Genomic DNA, 22,071 nt, shown 5'->3' with positions numbered 1-22,071 from the left:
CCAGAGTCTTAGGTTAGAATGCAAGCAGTGAAATCAGGGGACCGGGTGTAGCCAGGAGCGCAGTTGTATACTAGAGAAAAGATCGCCATTTAGCTTGGAAGGATGAACTTAATAGGGCGAACTATCTTATCACTCACCCACGCAACTCCCTTGTTCACAGCCGACACTCCATGATCCCTTGATTGCAGTACAATCTTGCCCTTGATTCAGAGAAACGCATCCGCCACATGATTCGAGTTCTTCCAGAAAGTTCAGACATTCGTACCCGCCCCCTATCGCCCCAGGAATGGGACATGCGTCCAGGCCCTTGGGACAAAGACTGAGGTTACGCCGTTTTTTATGTCGGGTTTCCGAGCGATGGTAACCTGATGGTACGCTAGATGGTACACCGGATGGGTGGGAACTTGGAGATGACGTGCGGGTACGATCCGGTGTGAATGACAAACACACATGCAAAGCGGGATACCAGTGCGAGCCGACTTCACACTGGGGAGGGGGAGTGTTCGGAGTGTTTGATATGGGCTGAGTAGGCACGCAGCATCCGAGGCCTTTCGCCCAATAGAATCCGGAAGGCGGACAGGATCGATTTTTGGGAGGGGAAGTTATGGTGGCATTTGTAGGCCCTCCGTAGGGAAGACATGTCTCCTTTGCCGCGTACCTGCGAAACGTCAATCCCATCGTATCGAGGAGTAGATGATAGCCCACCAAAATTCGTTACTTGCACAGTTTTCTTTGGAACCTGAAGATTGTGCATCCACCGATAACACAATGGAGGTGAGGATTACTGGTATTATCAGCAATCGCGTAAAGACCGTCATTTTTCAAGGAATGGGATGTTTTAAAAGAATGGAGGGATTGGCCAAAAGGCCGGAGAAGGGGAAGACAATGACAGGTGAGACGATAGAATGACAGCTGAATCTCTACTTTATAAGCACATGCGGTCAGGAATCAGAACGGTAAAATTTCCCATAACAAATATAACAAGAAAAACCAACTCCTCTGATGGCATCACTGAACCTGAAACAGTTCCTGTCGCTAGCCGCCGACAGTCCGGAGATACTTTTAATCGGGCATTCCCTGTCTGGGATCTGCATGCTAGCTCACACCGACATCCAAAACAGCTGTTCAAGGCATCATTCTAGAATTGACAATGTCTATTCGCTTACTATAACAGCGCTTGCGACCATATCCCAGAGCGAACAAAACCTTCAATAAATTGAAAACGAAAACGCCTGTATGTATAACAAGTAACTTGCGTTCCGGCTGAACACATGAGGGTAAGATTAAGCAAGGAAATCCGCTAATGGGTTGTGAGACGCACCGTCGCTCAAGTCTGCAAGTTTAATGCCTTCTGAAGGGCACGAGCCGCATAGTATCGTACATCTGCATCTTGATCATTTTTCTGTTGTTCCAATGCGGGGACCACCTTCTGTCGCACAAAGTCCGGGCCTTGGGAAGTTGTACCGAACGTGATCGCCAGAGTCTCGAGGGCTGTTGCAACGTTAAAACGAATATTAGGGATAGGATCGGAAGCTAGTTGGAGCAGCGGTTCTATGATATCCGATTGGACGATATCTAGGTTCAAGGAAGGAGCGATTATCTGTCCGTGGTATTAGCATCATAAAGCAAGACGGCAGAAGACAGTACCGTAATTGCTTGTACGGTGGTCATCCTGAAAAGATAATTTGGATGCTGGCCCATTCCCATCACCTTCGGTACAATGGCAACCTTTGCCCAATCGAAACCAAAAACCTCAGTGAGCTTCCTCAAGTTATGCGTCGCGGATTCCCGAATACTAAAAACCGTGTCACCCAACCACGACATGCAGAGGTTTCCCAGCTGTTCGTCAAAAAATGTTCTACCGAGCTGTTTTGCCAGAGGGGGTATATACTCGATTATGGCTTGTCGCACTCTCCAGGATTTATCTTCTGCAAGTTCGACAATCGCGGGAAGTAAATTTTGAGAGAGAAGGTCGATACCAATAACTAGAGGCGACAATGAGGTGAAGTACTCGGTCGAAGAAGGGGACATTTACCGGAATCAACAATCTCTAGCTTACTGATTATATTCAATCTAACATCTGGGAAGTCATCCTTCAAGAGGGTAAGGAAAAGGGGTAGGAGCTGTTCGATGGTAGATTCGCGTCCCAGCAGAGGAGCTAAACCACTGATTTGAGTAGCGAGTGCAGCTCGGACATGTTGAGATGAGTCTTGCGACAAGTCACGAACACAGGGAATTATTCGCGCCAGAATAACCTCCTTGTCGAGCAATTTTGAGAAACCTGACACCAAAGGCGAAATCAGAACGTGAACTTAGACACGAGCTGTTAAGAATCAAACCTGGTATCTGGCTCGAGGCCGCACGTCTCACTTCTGCTTCGTTATCTTTCAGCAGCTGAACATATTGACCCAGCAACTCTTCCCGCACAAGCTCGATACCGACGGCTTCAGCGAGCTTATGTCCGAGCGAGGGTGAGCAGCTTCTCCAAGACTCCAAGAAGGTCGTTCATACCTCGTTGAAATGAGTGGCGGCCATGTATCTTACACGCCAGCTTTTGTCCCCGATGCTATGCTTGATCTGTTTCAGCAACTGTTCTTTAACTTCCGAAGGCGACATCCCCTTAGCGATCACGATCAAGCCTTGAATTGTCAGCAAGCGAACAGAATCCTGGTCATCAGACTCCAGTCTTCGGTAGACAGGTAGCCCATCCGATATAATGTGAGATTTTTGATAGCGAGTAAGTAAGGGCTTCAAGAAGGATCAGCTCCTGGTCGACCTGTCGACTTGATTAAGGACGCACCCCAAGCCATTTGGCAGCTGCACGCCGTACCATGGGCGTATCGTCGGAGCCAAGTGACGCGAATCCTTTCCGTAACTCCTCCTGAATGGCCGGTGAAACCTTATCGTATATGGCGGGGTAAAGTGCAGCAGATGATGTTCGAGATGTGAACCACTCTGCTTGTGAGAGGCGTTTCAACAATGGAACGTAATGGTCTTCTATCTGGGTAGGAGAGAGCATGGCGGCTATCTTAGTAATGGATTCAGCTGCCTACAAGTATAGGTGGTATCAGCAGGCGAGCGGGGTCCTCAACTGTAACTCACCTTATCGCGGACCAGTGTCTCCTCTACCGTCGAGAGATTTTCTAGTGGTCCAAGAAGTAAATGAGCGTGCTCTTTCCCGCCTATATACTCTTCAAAGTTTCTCCCCAGTTCCTCCGCCAGTGCAAGCAAAACCTCGTCTTCATCGTCGATAGAATCTTGGAGGAATGGAACCAACTCCTCCCGCGCACGATCCGGGCCCAGCGCAAGTGCAATAGTTGGGATGCTATGAATAGCATTTAGCCTTAATTGAACATCGTCCGAACGCAACTCATCCATTAGGATGGCGATCGGTGCGATCTATGGGCAGAAGTCAGTGAAGAGATTAAACCGGAGACAAGGTGCGGATGAAACAGACATCATCAGCAGGAAAGCCCTGATCCATAAAGCTAATACTTATTTGAGGCGAGAAAGATGAGGTCGAGGTCTTCAGACTGGGTGTGGGGAAAATACAGATTCCAGGTGGTGTTGCAAGAGGAGTGGTGCAGTTCGCGTGCACAAATGAAACGGGTGGTCACAGTGACACTATGATGACACCAGCTCTCTTCTCAATCTTTACACTCGACTCTATAATTTTTCATCCATGCCTGTCCAGGACCTGAACGATAAGTTGATCCTCAAACACCCAAAGGTAAATATCATGAGAGCAATGGCTTCTGGCGTCGTTGAAATATTTCACTAGGGTGCCTCCGCCGAAGTCCTGCTCTACGGTGCCACCGTAACCTCTTGGAAGACCGGGGGGAATAGTAACCCAGAACCTCTAGAACGTCTATTCTTGTCTTCCAAGGCAGTTTTAGACGGATCAAAGGCCGTACGTGGTGGAATTCCCGTCGTGTTTCCTTGCTTTGGAGCCCCTACTCATCCCGACCACAAAAACCTGAGTCAGCATGGGTTTGCTCGTAGTGAGCTGTGGAAATGGGATGGTGTAGTAATGGATAACGAAGCCGGCGTATCCGTCCGTCTAGGTCAGTACTCAGTCTCCAGGGGATTAGCATTACCCATTGCCGTGAATCTGATCGATATCGATATCTTCACAGTCCTTGAGCCATCCCAGAAGATCTCTGCCATTTATCCAAAGCCATTCCGTCTTAGCTATGTCGTCACTCTTGCTGAACATCAACTCAGCACCGATTTACACGTTACAAACACTTCATTCTCTGAGCAATTCGAATTTCAAGCTCTGTTTCACAATTATATTCGGGCCCCTTCCGATTCACTGTTCGTGACCCCGCTCCAGGGTCTTCAATATAAGGATAAAACCGATGATAGTCTACAAGGCTTGAAAACAGAAGGTAGATCTGGTGTAGACGTCAAGAAATTCACGGATTCCGTTTACACAAATGCGTCTCAGAGTTATACGGTGACTTGGCCTGGTGGAGAAATATCCATCAGAAGCCAAAATCTCAAAGATGTCGTGATCTGGAATCCCCAAGCTGAGGCAGGTGGCAAGATGGGGTGAGTATCAATTTGCAAATACCGAAAGTGGATCACTGACGTGTGTCATTATTTTACAGCGATATGGAGGAAGGTGGTTGGTATGTCGCGGTCTTTTTCCTTATTCGTCTGGTGTGCTCATGCGTTACCGCACAGGGAACGTTTCGTTTGCGTTGAGCCAGGATATGTTGATGGATTCGAAAACGTTGCCGCTGGGTCAACTTGGTCCGGAGGGCAAGTTCTGACAATCAATTAATAAAAGGACGAAGTCTGAAGGAAAGGGGAGCCTCTGTATCTAATTTAGAATGTATAGTATGAACACACGTAGAAAAATTAGTCACAAGTTTCAGATTTGTTTGTTTGTCTTGAGCGCTCAGGTCAACTCTGGCTTCAACTTTAACCACCACTTGGCCGTTGTACAATATCCTCATTTATGACTTATTTACTCTGAACCTTTATGTCGGTCGTCACACAAGAACCATGTTTGAAAGTTCAAATAAATCAGATTGACCACACTCTGGCACCTCCCGGACCTCTCGACAATTCCTCGCTACCCCTGGCACCTATCATTAGGATATACGGTCCAAGCTCTGACGGTCGGAAAGTCTGTGTTCACGTCCATCAAGTCTATCCTTATTTATATGTGGAATATACCGGTAGTCTAGAATCTCGTGAAGGTTCGTGTTTTGCTGTCTCTGCTTTGCGTTCGTTACCAGTCGCTGACGGAACTCGTAGTAAAAAAATACGCTTCGCGTCTCAAACATTCTTTGAACCATGCCATTGCCCTCTCTTTTAAACGCAACCCTCACTCATCCAAATCTCAGTTCATCAGAGCGGTCATCCTAGTGAAAGGCATACATTTTTATGGCTTTCATTGTTCGTATTCCCCGTTCCTCAAAATACTGGTCATCGATCCATCCTGTTTGTCTCGTGTCGTGACACTTCTTCAGTCTGGAACTGTCATGAGCACGCGCTTTCGGACATATGAGAACCATCTGAGCTTCACGCTTCAGTTTCTTTGTGACTTTGGACTCTATGGATGCGGATGGATTGAGCTGGACAGCGCTCTGGAACGAGGTCGTGAAAGTGAAGATGAATCCTCTCCACCACAATTCCCTATATCTCCGCACTTTCGCCAATCGCGAATGGAACTGGAAGTGGATGTAGCTGCATACCATATACTCAACAGACACAAGCTTTCTGCACGCAATATCCACCATAAACTTGAAATCCCTGCACCACCATTGTCAGATGAGCCGTTTATCCCAAGTGTGCGCGAGTTATGGGAAGATGAACGCAATAGACGTTCCGCTCGCGGTCTTGATCCATCTCCTGTGATGCCTTCTGTACTCAGTGACGTTGTTCGGGAGGCTGGTGGGGAATGGGTTTCAGAGACTAGATGGTGGGACGAAATACGCACACGTGTAGAACGCGAGAGGGGCCGTGATGTAGTTCCTGACAGTAATGATGCCGATAGCCGTCGGTGGGAAAACTCCGTAATGACCACTTTCGAGAGTGTTGAAGCGTTATGGGAAACGGAATGGAAAACGTGGAAACCAAGCCGAAGGCACGGCGCATTGTCGAAGTCTGATGGCGCAGATGCAAAGGTTCAAACTAAAGGCGTCCTGGCGGAGGATGTCGACGAAGAAACTACTGTAGACGTCGACGTTTCAATGTTGGAGTCCCAGAACATAGAGTTCGGTGATACTGACTGGAATGAATACGACCAGGAGGGTATGATCGGAGATCAAGAGGAGGAGGAGGATGAAGTTGATTACGGCGAGCTCGAAGACAATGAATCCCTTCCCGATGACTTGTCTACCTCAAGCGTAGCGGAGAACGACGTGAATGAAGACGAAGATGTATTTCTGTTGGCAGATGCCAATGACAGGTACGGATTTGTAGTATATACTATAGTGGTCACTAAGGGCAGAGCACTTAGACTCGGTCTTTCTCAAGGCGCTTCGAAAGATGTCATTTTCGCTTCACGAAACCCAAGGTAAAGTCTATTCCGTTGAGCCTCCGAGCTGTTCTCATCAACATAGTAGCGATGACGAGTCGGATAGTTCAAATGGCTTCTTTGCTGGCTTGAACCAAGTCGAAAATGAGGATGACGAGGGAATGTTTTTGGACGTAGTAGATGAACTACGACAGCTTTCACCGTGAGTTTAAGCAGGTCTTGACACCTTTAGTAGTTGATCCCGTTCAGATCTCCGTATATACCCCCACACCCTAAACGAACAAGAGCAGAGGATGAGGGCGTTCAGAATGAAGTTCGCGGGACCTGGAAAAGAAGGCGCACCATAGCATCTGCCTCCGAAGAAACATCTCGTGTAGGGTCTTCATCATTGGTTCAAAATGAGGAAACTCAGTTGTCGATTCTCGATACTTTGACTGTGGGAGTCAAAGTAAAGCATCGCCTATCTCGTACGCCGTTCAAGCTGACACCAAACGCCAACCGGTATATATATGCCTTAGCCGTACCATCGACGGCCAGTCTCATGGAATCTTTAGAGGCTCATGGGACACCCTCCCGGATCTATAGAGTTCCCTACTATTCGGAAGAAAGCGACGTACCAGTTGGTCCTCGGGAATACGCTGGCTTAACGTTCGAGTTAAAAGGGGGGGACGGAATAGTCAATCTTGAAGATTGGGTGTCAAATGATGCTGAGCAAAACGGTTCGATATACATGCTCGGATCGGAACCGCTTTCAACACAGTTCATAGAGGGATGGGAATATGCTGATTTTCCACCCAGCGTCAAGGAAGTCAAAAAATGGCTGTCTTCCCCAGACGCTACCGCGATGAAACCGAAGTCATCTTTTCGTTCTCAGGTCGATCTCACCGCTGCTCCTTGTCCGACATCTACTCATTGATGATCTCAGATCAAGGGCCCAACCCAGGCCAATATTTATGGCCTCAAAGCATCCCCTCTCGTAATGAAAGCCGAGTCTCGCGGGAGACAGGACATGTCTGTCCTTTCCCTGGAAACTTTCGGTGAAGAACTATTTTTTTGAATGTCCTTTTCTTGTCCTAACCTCTGTTTGCGTTAGCACCCTCCGCGTCTGGACGGCTCCCGGACCCAAAAGAGGATGGTAAGCTCCCATCGTCTTGTTAAAGTAAACCCTCTATTTGACACAATTTGGAGCCCTCTTTGCCGTGTTTTTCAGTTTTCAGACATGCGACTCAGGAACGCCAGCTAATCGTGTCATCATAACTGATCCTACAGGAGATTATCGAAACCGTTTACGGGGAGTCAAGGTTCAATACGTTCAAACTGAGCTCGAGCTCATCAACGACGTTCTGGACGTAGTTATTGATTTGAATCCTGACCTTATCACAGGGTGGGAGATTCAGAACTCGTCTTGGGGATACCTCTCGGCTCGAGCTGGCACCTTCGGTATGTGCTCATTGTGATCCTTTCGCTATCACCTCTTATCATATTCGCCATCAGGACTCGAGATGGAGGAAATCTTGGCCAGGGCGCCATCACGAGCTCGTTTCTCCTCTGAACAATACGAAGCCCGTCATACGACGACGCTCCACGTCGCCGGTCGCCATGTCTTTAATCTTTGGCGCATCATGCGTTCGGAAGTTACACTGGGAAACTATACTTTTGAGAACGTAGTTTTCAATGTTCTCGGAAAAAGAGTTCCAAAGTACAGCTCTGGTGCTCTTTCGGAATGGTGCAGGAGCCAAACGCCTCGTCATAACTTCTTTGTCTTACGGTATTTCATCGGTCGAACGGCAATGAACCTCGACCTCTTGAATCAATCGGAGATGTTAACAAAAACCGCGTAGGTTCTAGCGCCTGTATTAAACCTAAAGCTCACATCATCCTAGAGAGTTTGCTCGTGTATTTGGAGTGGATTTTTACTCTGTCATCAGCGTAAGTAATCTCGAACCCTTTTCTGTTCAAAATCTCAGGGACCTCGATCAGAGAGGGTCGCAGTTCAAAGTAGAATCTTTCATGTAAGTTCCGCTCACATTCGATTCCCCCACGTTGTCAAGACTGATCTACTTGCTGACACCTAGGGCTCGCATAGCCAAACCAGAGAGCTTTGTATTTATCTCGCCCAGCAAGAAGGATGTAAGTAAGGTTTGACCTTTGATCGTTATCCATTGCCTGATCCATGCTATAGGTCGGCAAGCAGAATGTACGCATATGAGCCATTGCATTGAAGCTTCAATATTCAATCTTTCTGCCAACAGGCCGCCGAATGCCTTCCTTTGGTTATGGAACCTCAATCCGCTTTTTACAATAGCCCGCTCGTAGTGCTTGACTTTCAAAGTCTTTATCCCTCGATTATGGTAAGCCCTGCTCACTTTGAGGATGAGTGCTTTCCTCCTTTACAATGTTGCAGGTGTCTCGAAATTACTGTTACTCGGTAAGTAGGACCAGGAAGTGTTGTATCAGCCGACGGCATCTGACCGGCTGGAGCCAGACCTGTTTGGGACGAGTTGTAGATTTCCAGGGAAGGAACAAGTTTGGAGTCATTGATAATCTACCTCGAGTTCCCGGCCTTCTAACAAAGCTTCATGAGGATATCACGGGCAAGTGTTGTGTATGTGCTATCGAGTCCTCATCTTGACCGATTCTCAGTTTCACCCAATGGGCTCGTCTTCGTTAGATCCCATGTACGAAAGGGCCTACTTCCGCGTATGCTAACGGAGTTATTGGACACCCGAGTCATGGTTAAGACAGCGATGAAGAGCGTCAAAAGTGATCGGGTGAGTTAGATCGCACCCAAACTGTGTTGTGGCACTCAGACTTGGGTCAGGTACTCACGCGCATCCTAAATGCGAGGCAACTTGGTATCCGATAACAATGCACAAAGTCGCTTGCGTGGCTCACAGTCTTTCCAGGTCTAAAGTACATAGCCAATGTGACCTATGGGTACACAAGCGCAAGCTTTTCCGGTCGAATGCCTGCAGTAGAGATCGCCGACAGCATTGTGCAAGCTGGTCGTGAAACACTCGAGAAGGTAATTCACTTTGTTCGACATTTGATATTCCATACTCACGTGAAATGAAGGCGATCAAGTTCATTACTGAGACGACAAGGTGGAACGCAGAAGTAGTATATGGGGACACGGACAGTTTATTCATGTAAGGGTACTCCAACCTCTCGTACAGTAGTCCTTCACTTTCCTCTCCCCAGCTACCTTCCAGGAAGAACACGAGAGCAGGCCTTCATTCTTGGGCAAGAGATAGCAGATACAATCACTCGACAAAACCCGAAGCCCATGGTCCTCAAGTTTGAGAAGGTGCAAAGTTCCGATTGTCACCAGCTTTCAGGACTAAAATTGTGCCAGGTTTATCACCCTTGTGTCCTCCTAGCCAAGAAACGATATGTAGGCTGGAAATTTGAATCCCCCGACGACACTCCGGTTTTCGATGCTAAGGGTATTGAAACAGTACGACGGGATGGTGTTAGGGCGGCACAAATGATGACAGAAACTTGTCTGAAGTTCGTTTTTTGGTCCATATACACTCCGATTTACATCTGGTCTGAATGCGATCGTAGAATTCTCTTTCAAACTCAGGACCTGAGTGAAGTCAAGGAATATTGTCACGATGTATGGGGAAAGCTTCTTGAGGGCAGATTACCCGTCCGCGATTTTATTTTTGCGAAGGAAGTGAGGTTGGGGACGTACGAGTATGTTCTCGCTGTCTTCCTTCTCTTACCGGTTCTGACAAGTTTTCGCGACTAGGAAAAAGGTAGCCCCTCCACCAGGAGCTGCGGTAGCCGCCAAAAGGTCTCTTCTCGACCCAAACGATGAACCGCAGTACGGTGAACGAGTTCCCTATGTCGTAGTGCGCGGTCTCCCTGGCACGAGACTCGTCGACAGAGCAATGGATCCGATGGAGTTTCTAGCGGCTGGGTAAGCTAACCTACCATCACCGATGGTTGCCCCAGTCTGAGATCTCCTAGCAATCTTCATTTAGATGCAATGTACTATATTACAAGGGTGCTCATTCCGCCCCTTGAGCGAATCTTCAATCTAGTTGGTGCCGATGTCCGCCAGTGGTTCAATGACATGCCTAGACCGAAAAGCCTCGAGGTCGTTTCACCAAGCAAGAAAGATTCAACGGGCATAATCATCTCCGAAAGATTCAACATTCACGAGCATTTTGACAACGCGCACTGCCTAACATGTGGCGACTTCACTTTGCAAGGTTTGCTTTCTGTATTGGCATACAACAGTGCGAACTCAGATCCATTCCACAGGCCTCTGCTATCGATGCCGCGACAGCACTGCGTTATCACAAACCAGTCTTCTCACGCGACTGGCAGAGGGAGAGCGACGGCTCATGCATTCGCATGGTGTATGTATATCCTGTGCCGGACTTTCGCAAGGGGAAACAGTTACGTGCATATCGCTAGACTGTCCTTGGTTATTTATTCGCAAAGGCGCAGAACACAGTACAGATTTGCTGGAAACCGTTGAAGATTTGATCCGGCAATTAAATACGGGCGACTTGTCAGACGGCTCCTCAGACACAAATTTCCAAGCAGAGAAGGAAGATGAAGGCGACGACATGCTAGCAGTGGAAGAGGAGGCTTATAGGGGATAATCGAGATGATTTACAAGGTTTGGTATGCTCCAGGCCCACCCATATTTGTAGTTGGAGGAGGGACTGTCGTCGAGTTCACTGGAAGCGGAGGAGGTCTATTAGATTCGACGTGACTTTCTTCATCCATCGCCTGGTAGCCATCACGGCCGGTGGATGTAAACCCTCCAGGCATAGACCAAACTACGATGGAGGGGGTTATATTAATTCAAGTCTTTAATATGCGGGCTCTCACCAGTTGGGCCGCTCAAATCATTTCCTCTGATTCCCAAACCACCAAACTGAGCGCCTCTTTGGCGGAGAGATAGTCCGAAAGCCAGGAAAGTGGGGATCTGCGTTACATTGAGTTGGATGCAGTAACCACGAAAATGTAAATACTGACTTTCAGAAGCAAAAGAAGGATGGTCAAGAATCTAGAAAACCTTCCTTGCTTGGAACTGTTTATGATCATCCACACAATATCGATGACACAAGAGCCCCCGAGTAGGGCGGTGAACTTGAGGAGGAGGGTCAGAACTTTGAAAACATGAAATTTACAGAACCCGCACGGTTTGTAGTGATTGGGATGCCTCGTTGTTCTCCTGAGCATAAGAACCAAAGAGAAAGATGGGAAGATTATAGGAAGGTGAAGTAAACAAGGCGGTGATGAACGACAGCCACTGGAATTTCAATCATGAGGATTGGCTACGCCACCGAAGTGACGAATAGCTTACCGTCCCAGCTTGAACAAGTTTGGATGGATCAAGGCGCTGAATGAAGTCCATTGTGGCCGGTAAATATTCAGTTTTACACGTTGACTGTAGTGGAGGAAGGGAATGCGCCTGTGGGTCGCGTAACGCACTGCAACTATGAATTCGTCACGTTCTCCAATCCTCCCTTTCCTTCCTTCTCCATGTCTGGAGAATTTGACGATGTGCTCACGAACCAGCCTGTTGTTATCGACAATGTGCGTCCTTACTCGTACCACTGAATTTTCGCCTCAATAGTTTCAGGGCTCTGGAACCATAAAAGCTGGCTTTGCGGGTCAAGACCATCCCAAATGTTTCTTCCCGTCGTTGTGCGTTATTATCACTCAGCCTACTCCATTTTTTCTGAATGATTCAACCGCCTTCTCTATGCCTTGATATCAGTGTAGGTCGACCTAAGCATGTACGCGTTATGGCAGGCGCGCTGGAGGGGGATGTCTTCATTGGTAGACGCGCACAGGAATTTAGAGGGTTGCTGAAGATTAAGTATCCGATGGAGCATGGAGTCGTGACTGATTGGGATGATATGGAACGGATATGGAGCTGGATATATGCTGAGGAATTAGGGACCTTGAGTGAAGAAGTACGTCTGCCCAGGTTACTCAGGTTACTCATTACTGATATTCACTATCTATGGTCATAGCATCCTGTCCTGTTAACTGAAGCACCATTAAATCCAAGAAATAACCGAGATGTTGCTGCACAGATCTTCTTCGATACATTCAACGTCCCTGCCCTCTACACATCAGTACAAGCTGTTTTGTCATTGTACGTACATCCATATTATTTATCGGTTCTATGCGTTAATATACCTCCTAGATACTCCTCAGGGAGAACAACAGGAATCGTTCTAGACTCAGGAGATGGTGTCACACATGCAGTACCTGTCTTCGAGGGCTTTTCAATGCCTCACGCCATTCGTCGGGTAGACGTGGCTGGAAGGTTTGTTCAGATGAGATGGAGGATCGATCATAACTAAAAGATATCTATCCAGGGATGTTACCGAGTACTTACAACTGCTACTGCGGAAGTCCGGTAATCACCTTCACACCACCGCTGAACGAGAAATCGTCCGCACAATGAAGGAGAAATGTTGTTATGTGGCGTTGAATCCTGCAAAGGAAGAGAAGGATTCTGTGGGTCATCAAGAAGAATTTAGACTGCCAGATGGTAACGTAGTCCAGGTTGATATCTCATTTCTTTTTGTACAAGTGGGACCACACCTTACTTCTTTCTCCCTGTTTAGCTTAGTGCAGAACGTTTCCGAGCTCCCGAAATATTATTCAACCCCGAGTTGATTGGTCAGGAATACGCAGGCGTTCATCAAGTGGTTGTAGATTCGATTAATCGAGTGGACCTTGACCTGCGAAAGAGTCTCTTCTCTAATATTGTTCTAAGTGGTGGAAGTACGTTATGCAGAGGTCGGTGGTGGTGTGTTTACTCCTATTCAAGGATTTAAATCTCCATTTCAGGCTTCGGTGATAGGCTACTGAACGAAGTGAAGAAGCTCGCACTCAAGGATGTAAAGATTAAGATATACGCACCTCCCGAACGGAAATATTCCACTTGGATAGGAGGGTCGATTCTTGCGGGTTTAAACGCTTTCAAGAAGGTACAGCTACGCCTTCATCCCCGTTTAGATCATGTGATGCTCACAGTTGAGTTTCAGATGTGGGTTTCTGCAGAAGAATACCAAGAAGATCCGGATATCATTCACAAGAAAGCGGGATTCTAGCTCGAGACTAGATGGTTCACTTGTCTTCGTTCGGCCGTTCCGATATCACACCTTCTTTTATGATACCCGCCACTATTCATATTGATAACTCATTATAATATTTCTTTCACTTGAATAGATCATGCAGCCTGTATGTACCGTCGGGGTATTATCGATCTAATCGACCATCGTGGAGGTTGGTATCACAGTTGGGATTCAAGTGAGATTTTTGACGTCTTCAACCATTCAGAGCAGTGAATAAACCATAGTCATAATATCTTAGTCCCACTATGAGAGTATGAGCACATCAGTCAGCGAGGAGCGCAAGCGTAACTCAATAAACTGTAACACGCACCACAAGCCTCTCTTCCTCTCGCTGTTCAGGTGTGAATTTCACTGGTTTTCCAGCTTTCGCTGCCAGTTGACCTCTGTTGGGATTGGATGCATTTGTACCACGCTCTTGGGCCTATTCAGGTACGAGCAGATCAGGTTTAGGAATTGAAACGGTCGAATAGCAGCTAGAACTGACCGCCTTCAGTCGACGTTCAGCTGCTTCTGCCTGTGGATGAAACTGAGTGCATGAGTGTCGAATCGTAACGGGAGTTGTACAGACCGCTGCATTACGACGATCTTCGGGATTGGAATGGGGCTGTGTAGCGGGTCCAGAAGAACCAACGACAGTATGAGACCCACTATGAGCGTCGGGCTTAGAACAGAGTGACCCCATCACCTTAGAATTATAATCGTGAACGTCGTGGGTAAGATTGTCACGAGCCAATGATAGGTAATAAAATGCTACAGTCTACATCTGACGACTAACACACACACTATCGAGGATTAGAGACAGGTATGTAGCCTCGTCCTGAGGATAAATTCCCCTCCCTTCGATAACTATTGGTGAAACGCGAGAGGCCAATACTTTCCAAAGGTCGTCGGTTCATCCATGTCTAGGTTAAGGATAAAGTGAATTTCTGGACGCGCAGCAACCAAGTAGAGCTTACCTCCCACCAGTTGGTTCGACCTAGCGCCACATTGAATCCTGCCTTTTCCATTCTGTTCTTGATGCCTGCCCCCAGTAACAATCCGAATACTATCAGTAGGTAGAGGGTGACAACTGATCCAATCGTTCCAGTATCAACATTCGCAAATTTCTGGAACGAGATACGCACCGAGCTGATCTCTTGGAGAATCTCGTTCTGGCATTACGACACTTCAAAAATGCAAACTTCAAAGAGAGAATCTCGATACGTACGGAAACATCTTGCCTCAACATCCCCTTCCTTTCCGGTGGCCGTGTCTGGGTCCGCATCGCCCAATTTGGCACCAGCACAAATCGGAAGATTTTGGTTAAGACACCATTGTTTTGTACAGGATAAACAAGGCTGGGAGGGATTATCTGGAAGTGTAAGGTGTAGTATTGAATAATTGGATTGGAAACAGATGCCTAGCACCACTATCAGTACAGAAAGCAGGAACGACGCGAAATTCTGTACATTTGCAAAAACTGGTTGCCTCCCATTTATTCAAGATGGCATTTACGTTCATCTTTGAATAGTCAGCCGCAGAATTACATAGCTCTTCTGGATTAAAAACTTACAAAGTACAAGAAAAACAGAGTCATAATGAACCAAGTCCGAGTCCGTGTCATGGTGGTCGGGAGCTGGTCGTGACCAACTTTGTGACAAGGCCTGACTATACTTCATGTCTACCATGTCTATAAAAATTGACACGGTTTATCCTGCGGATTCAGGTCTTTTCGTCCTCTCACTGTACATGACCATAGCTTCCTGACCGTGGTTGGAATAGTGGAATTCTGTCCCGATTCTACTTCGGATATCTTCGCTTGTGGCACGTATAAGCTGTTGGAGGGACAGACTTCAAATATCGCTGGCCAAAACAGAGTTGGGCAGTGCCTGATTTACAAATGGTCCTCGGATGAGTCTCATATTTCTGCGTACGTATGTCTTTAAACTCAAGCTACGTTCACTCTGAACACTGTTTTTAGTGAAAAGATACAACACATCGACCTTCCAGCGGTGCTAGACATGAAATGGTACTCGCCGAGGACAATTGAACACGATGTCTGATGTTAATACCGCCCTTAGGTCACACAAATCCGCATCTAACCGCCCATTGCTGGGAATCGCCGACTCGGGAGGGAATATTAGTCTACATGAATGGGATCGAGACAAGGTTTGAACTGTCAAGTCTCGCAACAAGGTTAACTGAAGGCGTGTCTCGCAGTCTCAACTCGGAACTGTGGCTTCTATCCGAGTAGCTCCATCCTCGGAGACGCTATGCTTGTCCTTGGACTGGTCTAACCGTCGACGTCAAACTGCGTATGTCGCCTTTGCCTTCTAATCATCGTCGGGACTCACTATTCATCGCTAGTGACTCAGATCACATCGTCGCCTCTCTTTCAAACGGTGACCTTTGCATCTTAAATGTTGATAACGTCTCCCAGTCTTCGTTCAGATCTAGTGTCAGATTGTGGCGGGCCCATGATTATGAGCCATGGATCACCGCTTGGGATTATTGGAATACCAACCTCATATACTCAGGTTTGCACCTTGTATAACTGCAAGTTCTTTAGAAGCTGACTCTAGTATAGGTGGTGATGATCTCAAGTTCAAGGCCTGGGACCTTAGAGAAGACTTGACAAGACCGATATTCCTGAACAAAATGTAGAAACGACTTTTCCCCCCTTTGAGGGCCATTCATGTATTCAACCTCAGGTTCGATGCCGGAGTTACAGCGATACAGTGTCATCCTCATCTGGAAAACTTCATCGCGGTGGGAAGGGAAGTTCCATGTCACGATGTTTTGTGAGACACCTTTTGATCAATGTTCACGTTCACAGCTACGACAGCCGCGTTCGATTGCTTGATGTTCGGCAACCACAAACACCTCTTATGGAAGTCGACGTTGGTGGTGGTGCCTGGAGAGTAAAATGGCACCCGTCCCACAAAAACGATCTTTTGGTCGCGTGTATGCATGATGGCTTCAAAGTGGTGCACTTTGACTCCGACAAGTATTCTGCGCATGTTAGTAAGAGATATGATGACCACGAGTCACTGGCATATGGCGCAGATTGGTCGTTTAAGCCAGGAAACAATGGTGAAAGCGTCATTGCGAGTTGTTCATTCTATGATCATAGCTTGCATTTATGGAGTGCCTGAGATGTACTATAGAGTAAGGAACTTGAAATACAAGAATGAACATGCAAGCTCTTGTGTTATGTTGCACGTGCACCATCACCTTACCTTACATGCAACCTCCATCCTGCCAGTGCGAGTAACTTATCGTATGGCCGAAACACACATCTCTATTGCGTTAGGGATTACTATCGGCTTACTTGCCTCCTTCGTGCAATCATTAGGCCTCACGATACAACGCAAAAGCCATGTTTTAAACGGTCAACTTCCAGAACATGAACAACGCTTGGAGCATCGACGACCGTAAGTCTCGGTCTAAGAAGCTGATTGAAGAAAACTGATCATTCATCTAGCCTCTGGCTTCTCGGATTTGCCATCTTTATATCGTCCAATATTCTGGGTTCTTTGGTACAAATCGCATCCTTACCTGTCGTTATATTGGCACCTCTTGGTGCCGTATCCCTTCTTTGGAATGCTTTTTTTTCTCGGATTCTCCTGGGTGATGTTTTCTCGGTATGGATGGTGGTCGGTACTCTTTTGATTGCTGGAGGGGCCGTCCTCATAGCCGAATTTGGAATGGTACCGGAACCCACACGATCACTGCAAAACTTATTGGATCTATTTCGGCGACCGACTTTCGTTATCTACTTTTCCCTCCTTGGTGTTGTCGTTGCAATCAGCCTAGCCATTGTGAGTTGCATTCATGAATCAAAGAATCTGGACTCAAACTGGAATGACAGACGCACCTCACCGAATACCGACTTTATAAATTGTTTTCCCATGTTACAGAACCGTCCACCCCACGCACTCCTCCAACTCACCTTTCTAACCCTTCAAATCTCACTACAGGCGTGACCCAGACTGTTGAAGATGTCATATCTTCAGAGCGCACTCCCCTTCTTCCCAAATCGACGGAAGTCGCGTCACGCGCACCGTCCTTTGCGTCTACAAGGAGCCTGAAAGACGGTGCATACTCTCCAAATTTTCATCGCACTAGGCTATTACTAGCGATATCCTATGCTTCATTCTCTGGTATTCTATCAGGAATGTGCTTGTTATTCGCCAAGAGTGGCGTTGAGCTGCTACTTTTGACCATACAAGGCGATAATCAATTTTGGAGATGGGAATCTTGGGTACTTGTTCTAGGACTTGTGGTGTTTGCACTACTTCAGTTGTGGTATCTCCATAAAGCGTTGATATTGGCAGATCCAACACTAGTGTGTCCTTGTACGTGTCGCTCCCTCTCGTTGTGGTTCAATCATTTGTTGATTTGATTATAGCGGCTTTCTGTTTCTACAATCTCTCGTCCATCGTGAATGGCTTGGTCTACTTTGATCAGTTTTCCCTCATCGCCCCTTTGTATCTTTGCCTCGTCGCGTTAGGAATAGTCATACTTCTGGCAGGAGTTTGGGTTGTCAGCATACACGCAGGGGGAGGGGCGGTGGATCTGTCATGGAACAATTCCACTGAACTTGTCTCGGACATTGAAGATAGTACCAGTCCGATTGACATTGAAGTAGGCGAGTCAAGTCACTGGACACCGACCCATCAGGACCCCAATGGTGAGGATGGGGGCTCCACAGAAGAGTGGGGGACGATGTCCGAGCCACTTTTGAATTCCAACGCTTCTACCCCGGACATCCTCGCGACCCCAAGAACAATATCCCACACATCTCCAACATTTGGACCCGGATCTAATTCGAAACATACACGGTCACGGACAAATACAATGCATCGACGAAGGCCAACATTGGAACCGTCGTATACCCAATCCTCCACGTACAGACACAACCGTATTTCCTACTTTAATTCTTCTAATACACGAGGGCCATCACTGTCTCCTCCACTCCCGAGTGTTTCTGCCTTGGCCGGGGCAGGATTTCAGATCGGACTGTCACCTGTCAGTCCGGGTTTCGTCATCGTTCCAAAAGAAAGGCGAAGGAGGAGCAGTAACTTGAGTACAGGTGTTGGGTCCACTCTCAACGGTGATGATAGCGTTCTCAGTCCAGGGATTGGCATCGGGCACCCCCGGCAGAGACGGTCCTGTGATGACACGGACGCAAGACGGAGGACTGTTAGCGAAGGAGATATGATCAGGAGGGCCGCGGTTGCTCCTTCGATGCAAAATCGGACAGAAGATCTCTCTGTGCCCCAGTCTTTGGATACCAATAATGATGAACGGCCGGCCTCAGGGAGTGCGGAAGGAAGAGGTGCTAGAGCGTGGAAATGGTTTGGAAAAACCGGAAAGAGATAAAGAGAGTAGCTAGGGCCTCGTAATTTTTGTATTGCAGGTCATGATGTTGTCCTGATATGAGAGATGTCGTCAGTAGGTAGATGAACGGATTTTTAGGGCTTAGATTTCATTTATGTTCATCCATATGGATGATATATTGAAGAAGCGCTCACACTTGAGGTGGGAAATCGAATCTGACGGCGAAGTCTCAGCGGAGGCTGTAGGGGTGTAAGCATTTTATTCGGACCCCGTCCCCGTCCTCATTGCAGGGTCGTCGCACAAATGGGACAATTGCACGTTCGTTTTTTCTTCTGTTCTCCTCACCACGTGATCGCGCAAAGGATTTTTCTGCAAGGTCCACACCGTCGAGAATGCGGAGGCCAGGGGGCTATTAAGAGACACTAGTAATAATTGGTGGGTATTGAGGGGAAATTAAGCGAACATGTGTACGGAGTCAGGATCAAATGTTTTAAGATTAAGCGAGAGTGTACTTGTGAGAACTGAAGTGGAGTTTCGTTCTCTTTTTCCTTTCGACCTCTTACTGTCCTTCAACAAGAGACTACATTCCTTCATTCAAAAGACTACATTCCTTTACTCATGAGTCGGAGACCTGAAACAGGGGACAAGACCACGCAGGGGCGTCTACCGGAGCCAAATCAGGAGGTTTCCCGCTTTCAGACGGTTCCTAGTGATGCACAGGCTGACTCTGCTCCTACCATCACCCTCGCCGATGAACTAGACTACGTCGACCTGTCTACAGTAGTCGGCCAACGGATTCCTTCTGAATCAACTTTTCATCGTGCGGACAAGGCTTCCAGAGTTCTAGGGATCAGGCATCGCAGAAGTATGGAACCTGTTCCTGTTTCACGTCGTACTTCAATTGTCTCCACTCGTTCTGCTCGCGATCCGTCGCCGCTACCTTCCATGACCTCTACTTCTCTCACTTCTTTATACGTCGTTTCCGGTCTTCCGAAGTCACCCCAAACATGGACTCTTTCAGATCCCGACTCTGTGCTTGGACTTCACCACAGCGAGGGTGCCGTAAATCGCTGGTGGCGTCCCGAGGTGTTGGGGAGCACCGTTAGCCCAGGTGCCGGTGGCGGTAAGAAGAAGAAACGAGGAAGAATTGAGGAGGTCGCGAAAGGTGCTGGGGCACTGAGCAAACAAGATGTGGGCAAGATGCTCTCAAAAGCTCTCAAAGTTCGTCCTCTTAAAGATCCTTTTACTTTTGCCCGCAACCGACTCATCTCATTATTTAAAAAAATTTAGCTCTCCTTCACCCGTGAGGTAGAGATCATTGCGTCGACTCTCCAGCCCGGGTCGACAGTCCATTCGTTCACTTTCACTCTTCCGGCTCCCAACACACCCCTGGCACCTACACCTTCGGGTGATTTGTTGAGAACATCTGTCCTTACAACCGGGGACCGATCGGTTGTCTCGTTGGCGAACCCATACTCCGATGACCCATACGCGAAACCATCGTCTGCTTATCTCGGCCCTACGAGTTTGGTTGGACACCAGACCACGGCACCACCCAACGTACACTCAGAAAATAACGGTCTTCCTTCTTCAGCAACGGTCACGTACCACGGAGTCTGTTTGACGGTTTGGTCCCATGCGGATGCCGAGCGTAGCGCTGCTATCCGCCGGACACTTGAAGCGTCGAGGTCACGAAAAGAATCTGCTCAGTCCGTTATGGCGTCACGTCTAAAGAACTTGCGGTCAGACGCATCTGGAGTGCGTGACCATTCGGACCCCGCCTTGCAAGCCAGAAGAAGTGCACGAAGGAACTCTCGAGGACCCTGGGCGGACGCAGATACAGATGGTGGTGAAACAGAGGCTGAGGGTGCTGTAAGCGAAAGCGAATTCGAGATTGCGAGTACCGTCGGTGGACACAACCCTGGAGAGAGTACACTTTTCCTACCCGGAGACACCGTTTTTTGGCTTCCTTACGCGCTCAGTAAGTTGGTGTTTCGATTTGCATGATGTTGTTCTTAACTTGCTCCCTCGCAGCTCTCGTATCTCGCCATCCTGTGTACGACATCATGCGAGACTACCTGACTCTTTCTTGGGCGAGGTTTTCCAAGGACGTCCAGTCGCATACACTTCAGATTTCCAAGATCCTCGCGTACCCAGCGCCAAGGGCTGGCGAACTGGTGAAACTGGATGCCAGTCCTAGAGGTGAAAGTGGGGATGGCAACCTGGAGGTGATCGCTCGCTTCCCTGGCGGGCTCGACTTCGGGCGTGGTTTGGTCGACATTAATTTCACGATGTGGCCGCTGTTCAAATGTTTGAATGTTGACAACATCTTGACCATTTGCGAGGTACGGATGACGTCATCATTCCAACGGTTCGTTGACATGGAGACTCCCACAGATCGCCTTGTCGCCGACTGGTCGCGTGTTGTTCTTCTCTCGCTATCCCGCGATGCTCGGGGTATGTGACCGTGATATTACGTGTGTATTCCGTGACTGTGACTCACACAATCGTAGATTGCGGTATCGACCATCAAGTACCTTGTCGAGCTCCGGGGATGGAACGGGATCTCCCTTCCTGCCGTCCATTCCCGCGATGCCAAAATATACGTCGATGACCCCGGCCCCTGGCTCATGGGCCTTGCCACCGAGGCTCGATATAGTGTCAGGCCAGCTCCAGAGGTTTGTATATGCGACTTGTAAGCTGCCTTCTATTCATCACATGCACAGTACTAATTGATACTCAGGGATATGAATTATCTGTGAGTTACTCGCTTCAGAGGGATCTTAGTCTCAATTCCAAACATCACACAGGAGTTGCCACTCACCTCCTCCAGGGTCTGTGTCTACCAAGCAACAGCGCGAAAAGTACAGGCAAAAAATCTTGGCTGCCTTTGATTCGCATTATCATCCAGATCATTCTGTACCGAGGTAGAATCTCCTTTCACCCCTGACGATCGTTCTGACTTGTTGCCGACAGTGAATTCAAGGAGGCTTTCCCTGCCGGTCGCTTCAGACCAGTCTGCAAAATTCAGGCCAAACGTGCAGGATCATCTGCTGCTGTTGCTGATCAGATCAAACCTCCAGAATGGTGGAACTCGACCCGAATCATTCAAGCCTTCGATGTTGTCCTTCAAGA

At 47.9% G+C, this 22,071-nt stretch overlaps 11 protein-coding genes across 12 annotated transcripts; 6 read left to right on the top strand and 5 right to left on the bottom strand.

The window, feature by feature from the left end:
- Positions 1–8: 8 nt before the first annotated feature.
- On the bottom strand, positions 9–818 carry E1B28_001094 (uncharacterized protein; the record flags this gene model as incomplete). The annotated part of the gene is made up of 3 exons (XM_043146993.1): positions 9–70; positions 138–658; positions 706–818. 3 exons carry the CDS (start codon positions 816–818, stop codon positions 9–11), a joined length of 696 nt encoding a protein of 231 aa, XP_043015698.1.
- A 509-nt stretch (positions 819–1,327) lies between these two features.
- E1B28_001093 (uncharacterized protein) lies at positions 1,328–3,484 on the bottom strand (the record flags this gene model as incomplete). The annotated part of the gene is made up of 8 exons (XM_043146992.1): positions 1,328–1,600; positions 1,648–1,985; positions 2,036–2,281; positions 2,340–2,454; positions 2,512–2,748; positions 2,801–3,049; positions 3,103–3,399; positions 3,458–3,484. 8 exons carry the CDS (start codon positions 3,482–3,484, stop codon positions 1,328–1,330), a joined length of 1,782 nt encoding a protein of 593 aa, XP_043015697.1.
- Positions 3,485–3,682: 198 nt separating this feature from the next.
- E1B28_001092 (uncharacterized protein) lies at positions 3,683–4,789 on the top strand (the record flags this gene model as incomplete). Its single annotated transcript, XM_043146991.1, has 5 exons — positions 3,683–3,730; positions 3,782–4,064; positions 4,137–4,554; positions 4,614–4,634; positions 4,690–4,789. The coding sequence occupies 5 exons, from the start codon at positions 3,683–3,685 to the stop codon at positions 4,787–4,789; spliced, it is 870 nt and encodes a 289-aa protein (XP_043015696.1).
- Positions 4,790–4,990: 201 nt separating this feature from the next.
- E1B28_001091 (uncharacterized protein) lies at positions 4,991–11,112 on the top strand (the record flags this gene model as incomplete). The annotated part of the gene is made up of 26 exons (XM_043146990.1): positions 4,991–5,210; positions 5,269–6,424; positions 6,476–6,532; positions 6,582–6,695; positions 6,743–7,367; positions 7,419–7,530; positions 7,587–7,628; positions 7,682–7,933; positions 7,988–8,330; positions 8,377–8,422; positions 8,474–8,505; positions 8,569–8,623; positions 8,676–8,690; positions 8,746–8,844; positions 8,898–8,921; positions 8,979–9,087; positions 9,137–9,264; positions 9,315–9,348; positions 9,400–9,518; positions 9,569–9,642; positions 9,695–9,800; positions 9,849–10,003; positions 10,061–10,192; positions 10,248–10,418; positions 10,469–10,713; positions 10,766–11,112. 26 exons carry the CDS (start codon positions 4,991–4,993, stop codon positions 11,110–11,112), a joined length of 4,812 nt encoding a protein of 1,603 aa, XP_043015695.1.
- A 10-nt stretch (positions 11,113–11,122) lies between these two features.
- E1B28_001090 (uncharacterized protein) lies at positions 11,123–11,931 on the bottom strand (the record flags this gene model as incomplete). Its single annotated transcript, XM_043146989.1, has 5 exons — positions 11,823–11,931; positions 11,658–11,768; positions 11,492–11,605; positions 11,345–11,441; positions 11,123–11,292 (listed from the first exon to the last, which is right to left on the bottom strand). Exons 1-5 carry the CDS (start codon positions 11,871–11,873, stop codon positions 11,123–11,125), a joined length of 543 nt encoding a protein of 180 aa, XP_043015694.1. The 5' UTR covers positions 11,874–11,931.
- A 35-nt stretch (positions 11,932–11,966) lies between these two features.
- On the top strand, positions 11,967–13,706 carry ACTIN2 (Actin-2). 2 transcript variants are annotated; one of them, XM_043146987.1, is made up of 9 exons: positions 11,967–12,055; positions 12,102–12,166; positions 12,240–12,438; positions 12,499–12,623; positions 12,675–12,797; positions 12,850–13,039; positions 13,102–13,276; positions 13,328–13,467; positions 13,525–13,706. In XM_043146987.1, the coding sequence occupies exons 1-9, from the start codon at positions 12,002–12,004 to the stop codon at positions 13,588–13,590; spliced, it is 1,137 nt and encodes a 378-aa protein (XP_043015692.1). In that variant the 5' UTR covers positions 11,967–12,001; the 3' UTR covers positions 13,591–13,706. The 2 variants fall into 2 exon arrangements, with proteins under 2 accessions (XP_043015692.1, XP_043015693.1); XM_043146988.1 differs by having other exon boundaries at positions 12,245–12,438; positions 13,525–13,668.
- A 142-nt stretch (positions 13,707–13,848) lies between these two features.
- On the bottom strand, positions 13,849–14,296 carry E1B28_001088 (uncharacterized protein; the record flags this gene model as incomplete). Its single annotated transcript, XM_043146986.1, has 4 exons — positions 13,849–13,857; positions 13,925–14,035; positions 14,099–14,128; positions 14,183–14,296. 4 exons carry the CDS (start codon positions 14,294–14,296, stop codon positions 13,849–13,851), a joined length of 264 nt encoding a protein of 87 aa, XP_043015691.1.
- A 25-nt stretch (positions 14,297–14,321) lies between these two features.
- On the bottom strand, positions 14,322–15,241 carry E1B28_001087 (uncharacterized protein). The gene is made up of 5 exons (XM_043146985.1): positions 15,167–15,241; positions 15,063–15,114; positions 14,822–15,013; positions 14,571–14,765; positions 14,322–14,516 (listed from the first exon to the last, which is right to left on the bottom strand). Exons 3-5 carry the CDS (start codon positions 14,876–14,878, stop codon positions 14,397–14,399), a joined length of 372 nt encoding a protein of 123 aa, XP_043015690.1. The 5' UTR covers positions 14,879–15,013; positions 15,063–15,114; positions 15,167–15,241; the 3' UTR covers positions 14,322–14,396.
- A 38-nt stretch (positions 15,242–15,279) lies between these two features.
- E1B28_001086 (uncharacterized protein) lies at positions 15,280–16,257 on the top strand (the record flags this gene model as incomplete). Its single annotated transcript, XM_043146984.1, has 7 exons — positions 15,280–15,319; positions 15,376–15,523; positions 15,575–15,622; positions 15,675–15,762; positions 15,814–15,908; positions 15,961–16,130; positions 16,181–16,257. 7 exons carry the CDS (start codon positions 15,280–15,282, stop codon positions 16,255–16,257), a joined length of 666 nt encoding a protein of 221 aa, XP_043015689.1.
- A 122-nt stretch (positions 16,258–16,379) lies between these two features.
- On the top strand, positions 16,380–16,748 carry E1B28_001085 (uncharacterized protein; the record flags this gene model as incomplete). Its single annotated transcript, XM_043146983.1, has 1 exon — positions 16,380–16,748. One exon carries the CDS (start codon positions 16,380–16,382, stop codon positions 16,746–16,748), a length of 369 nt encoding a protein of 122 aa, XP_043015688.1.
- Positions 16,749–16,824: 76 nt separating this feature from the next.
- Positions 16,825–19,148, top strand: E1B28_001084 (uncharacterized protein). The gene is made up of 4 exons (XM_043146982.1): positions 16,825–17,027; positions 17,078–17,414; positions 17,465–17,951; positions 18,005–19,148. The coding sequence occupies exons 1-4, from the start codon at positions 16,876–16,878 to the stop codon at positions 18,976–18,978; spliced, it is 1,950 nt and encodes a 649-aa protein (XP_043015687.1). The 5' UTR covers positions 16,825–16,875; the 3' UTR covers positions 18,979–19,148.
- The last annotated feature ends 2,923 nt before the right edge of the window (positions 19,149–22,071 follow it).

This window comes from Marasmius oreades, chromosome 1, assembly GCF_018924745.1.
Source record: "Marasmius oreades isolate 03SP1 chromosome 1, whole genome shotgun sequence".
NCBI lineage: Eukaryota > Fungi > Basidiomycota > Agaricomycetes > Agaricales > Marasmiaceae > Marasmius > Marasmius oreades.
The sequence above is the reverse complement of the archived record's forward strand: the minus strand, read 5'-3'. Positions and strand labels throughout refer to the sequence as shown.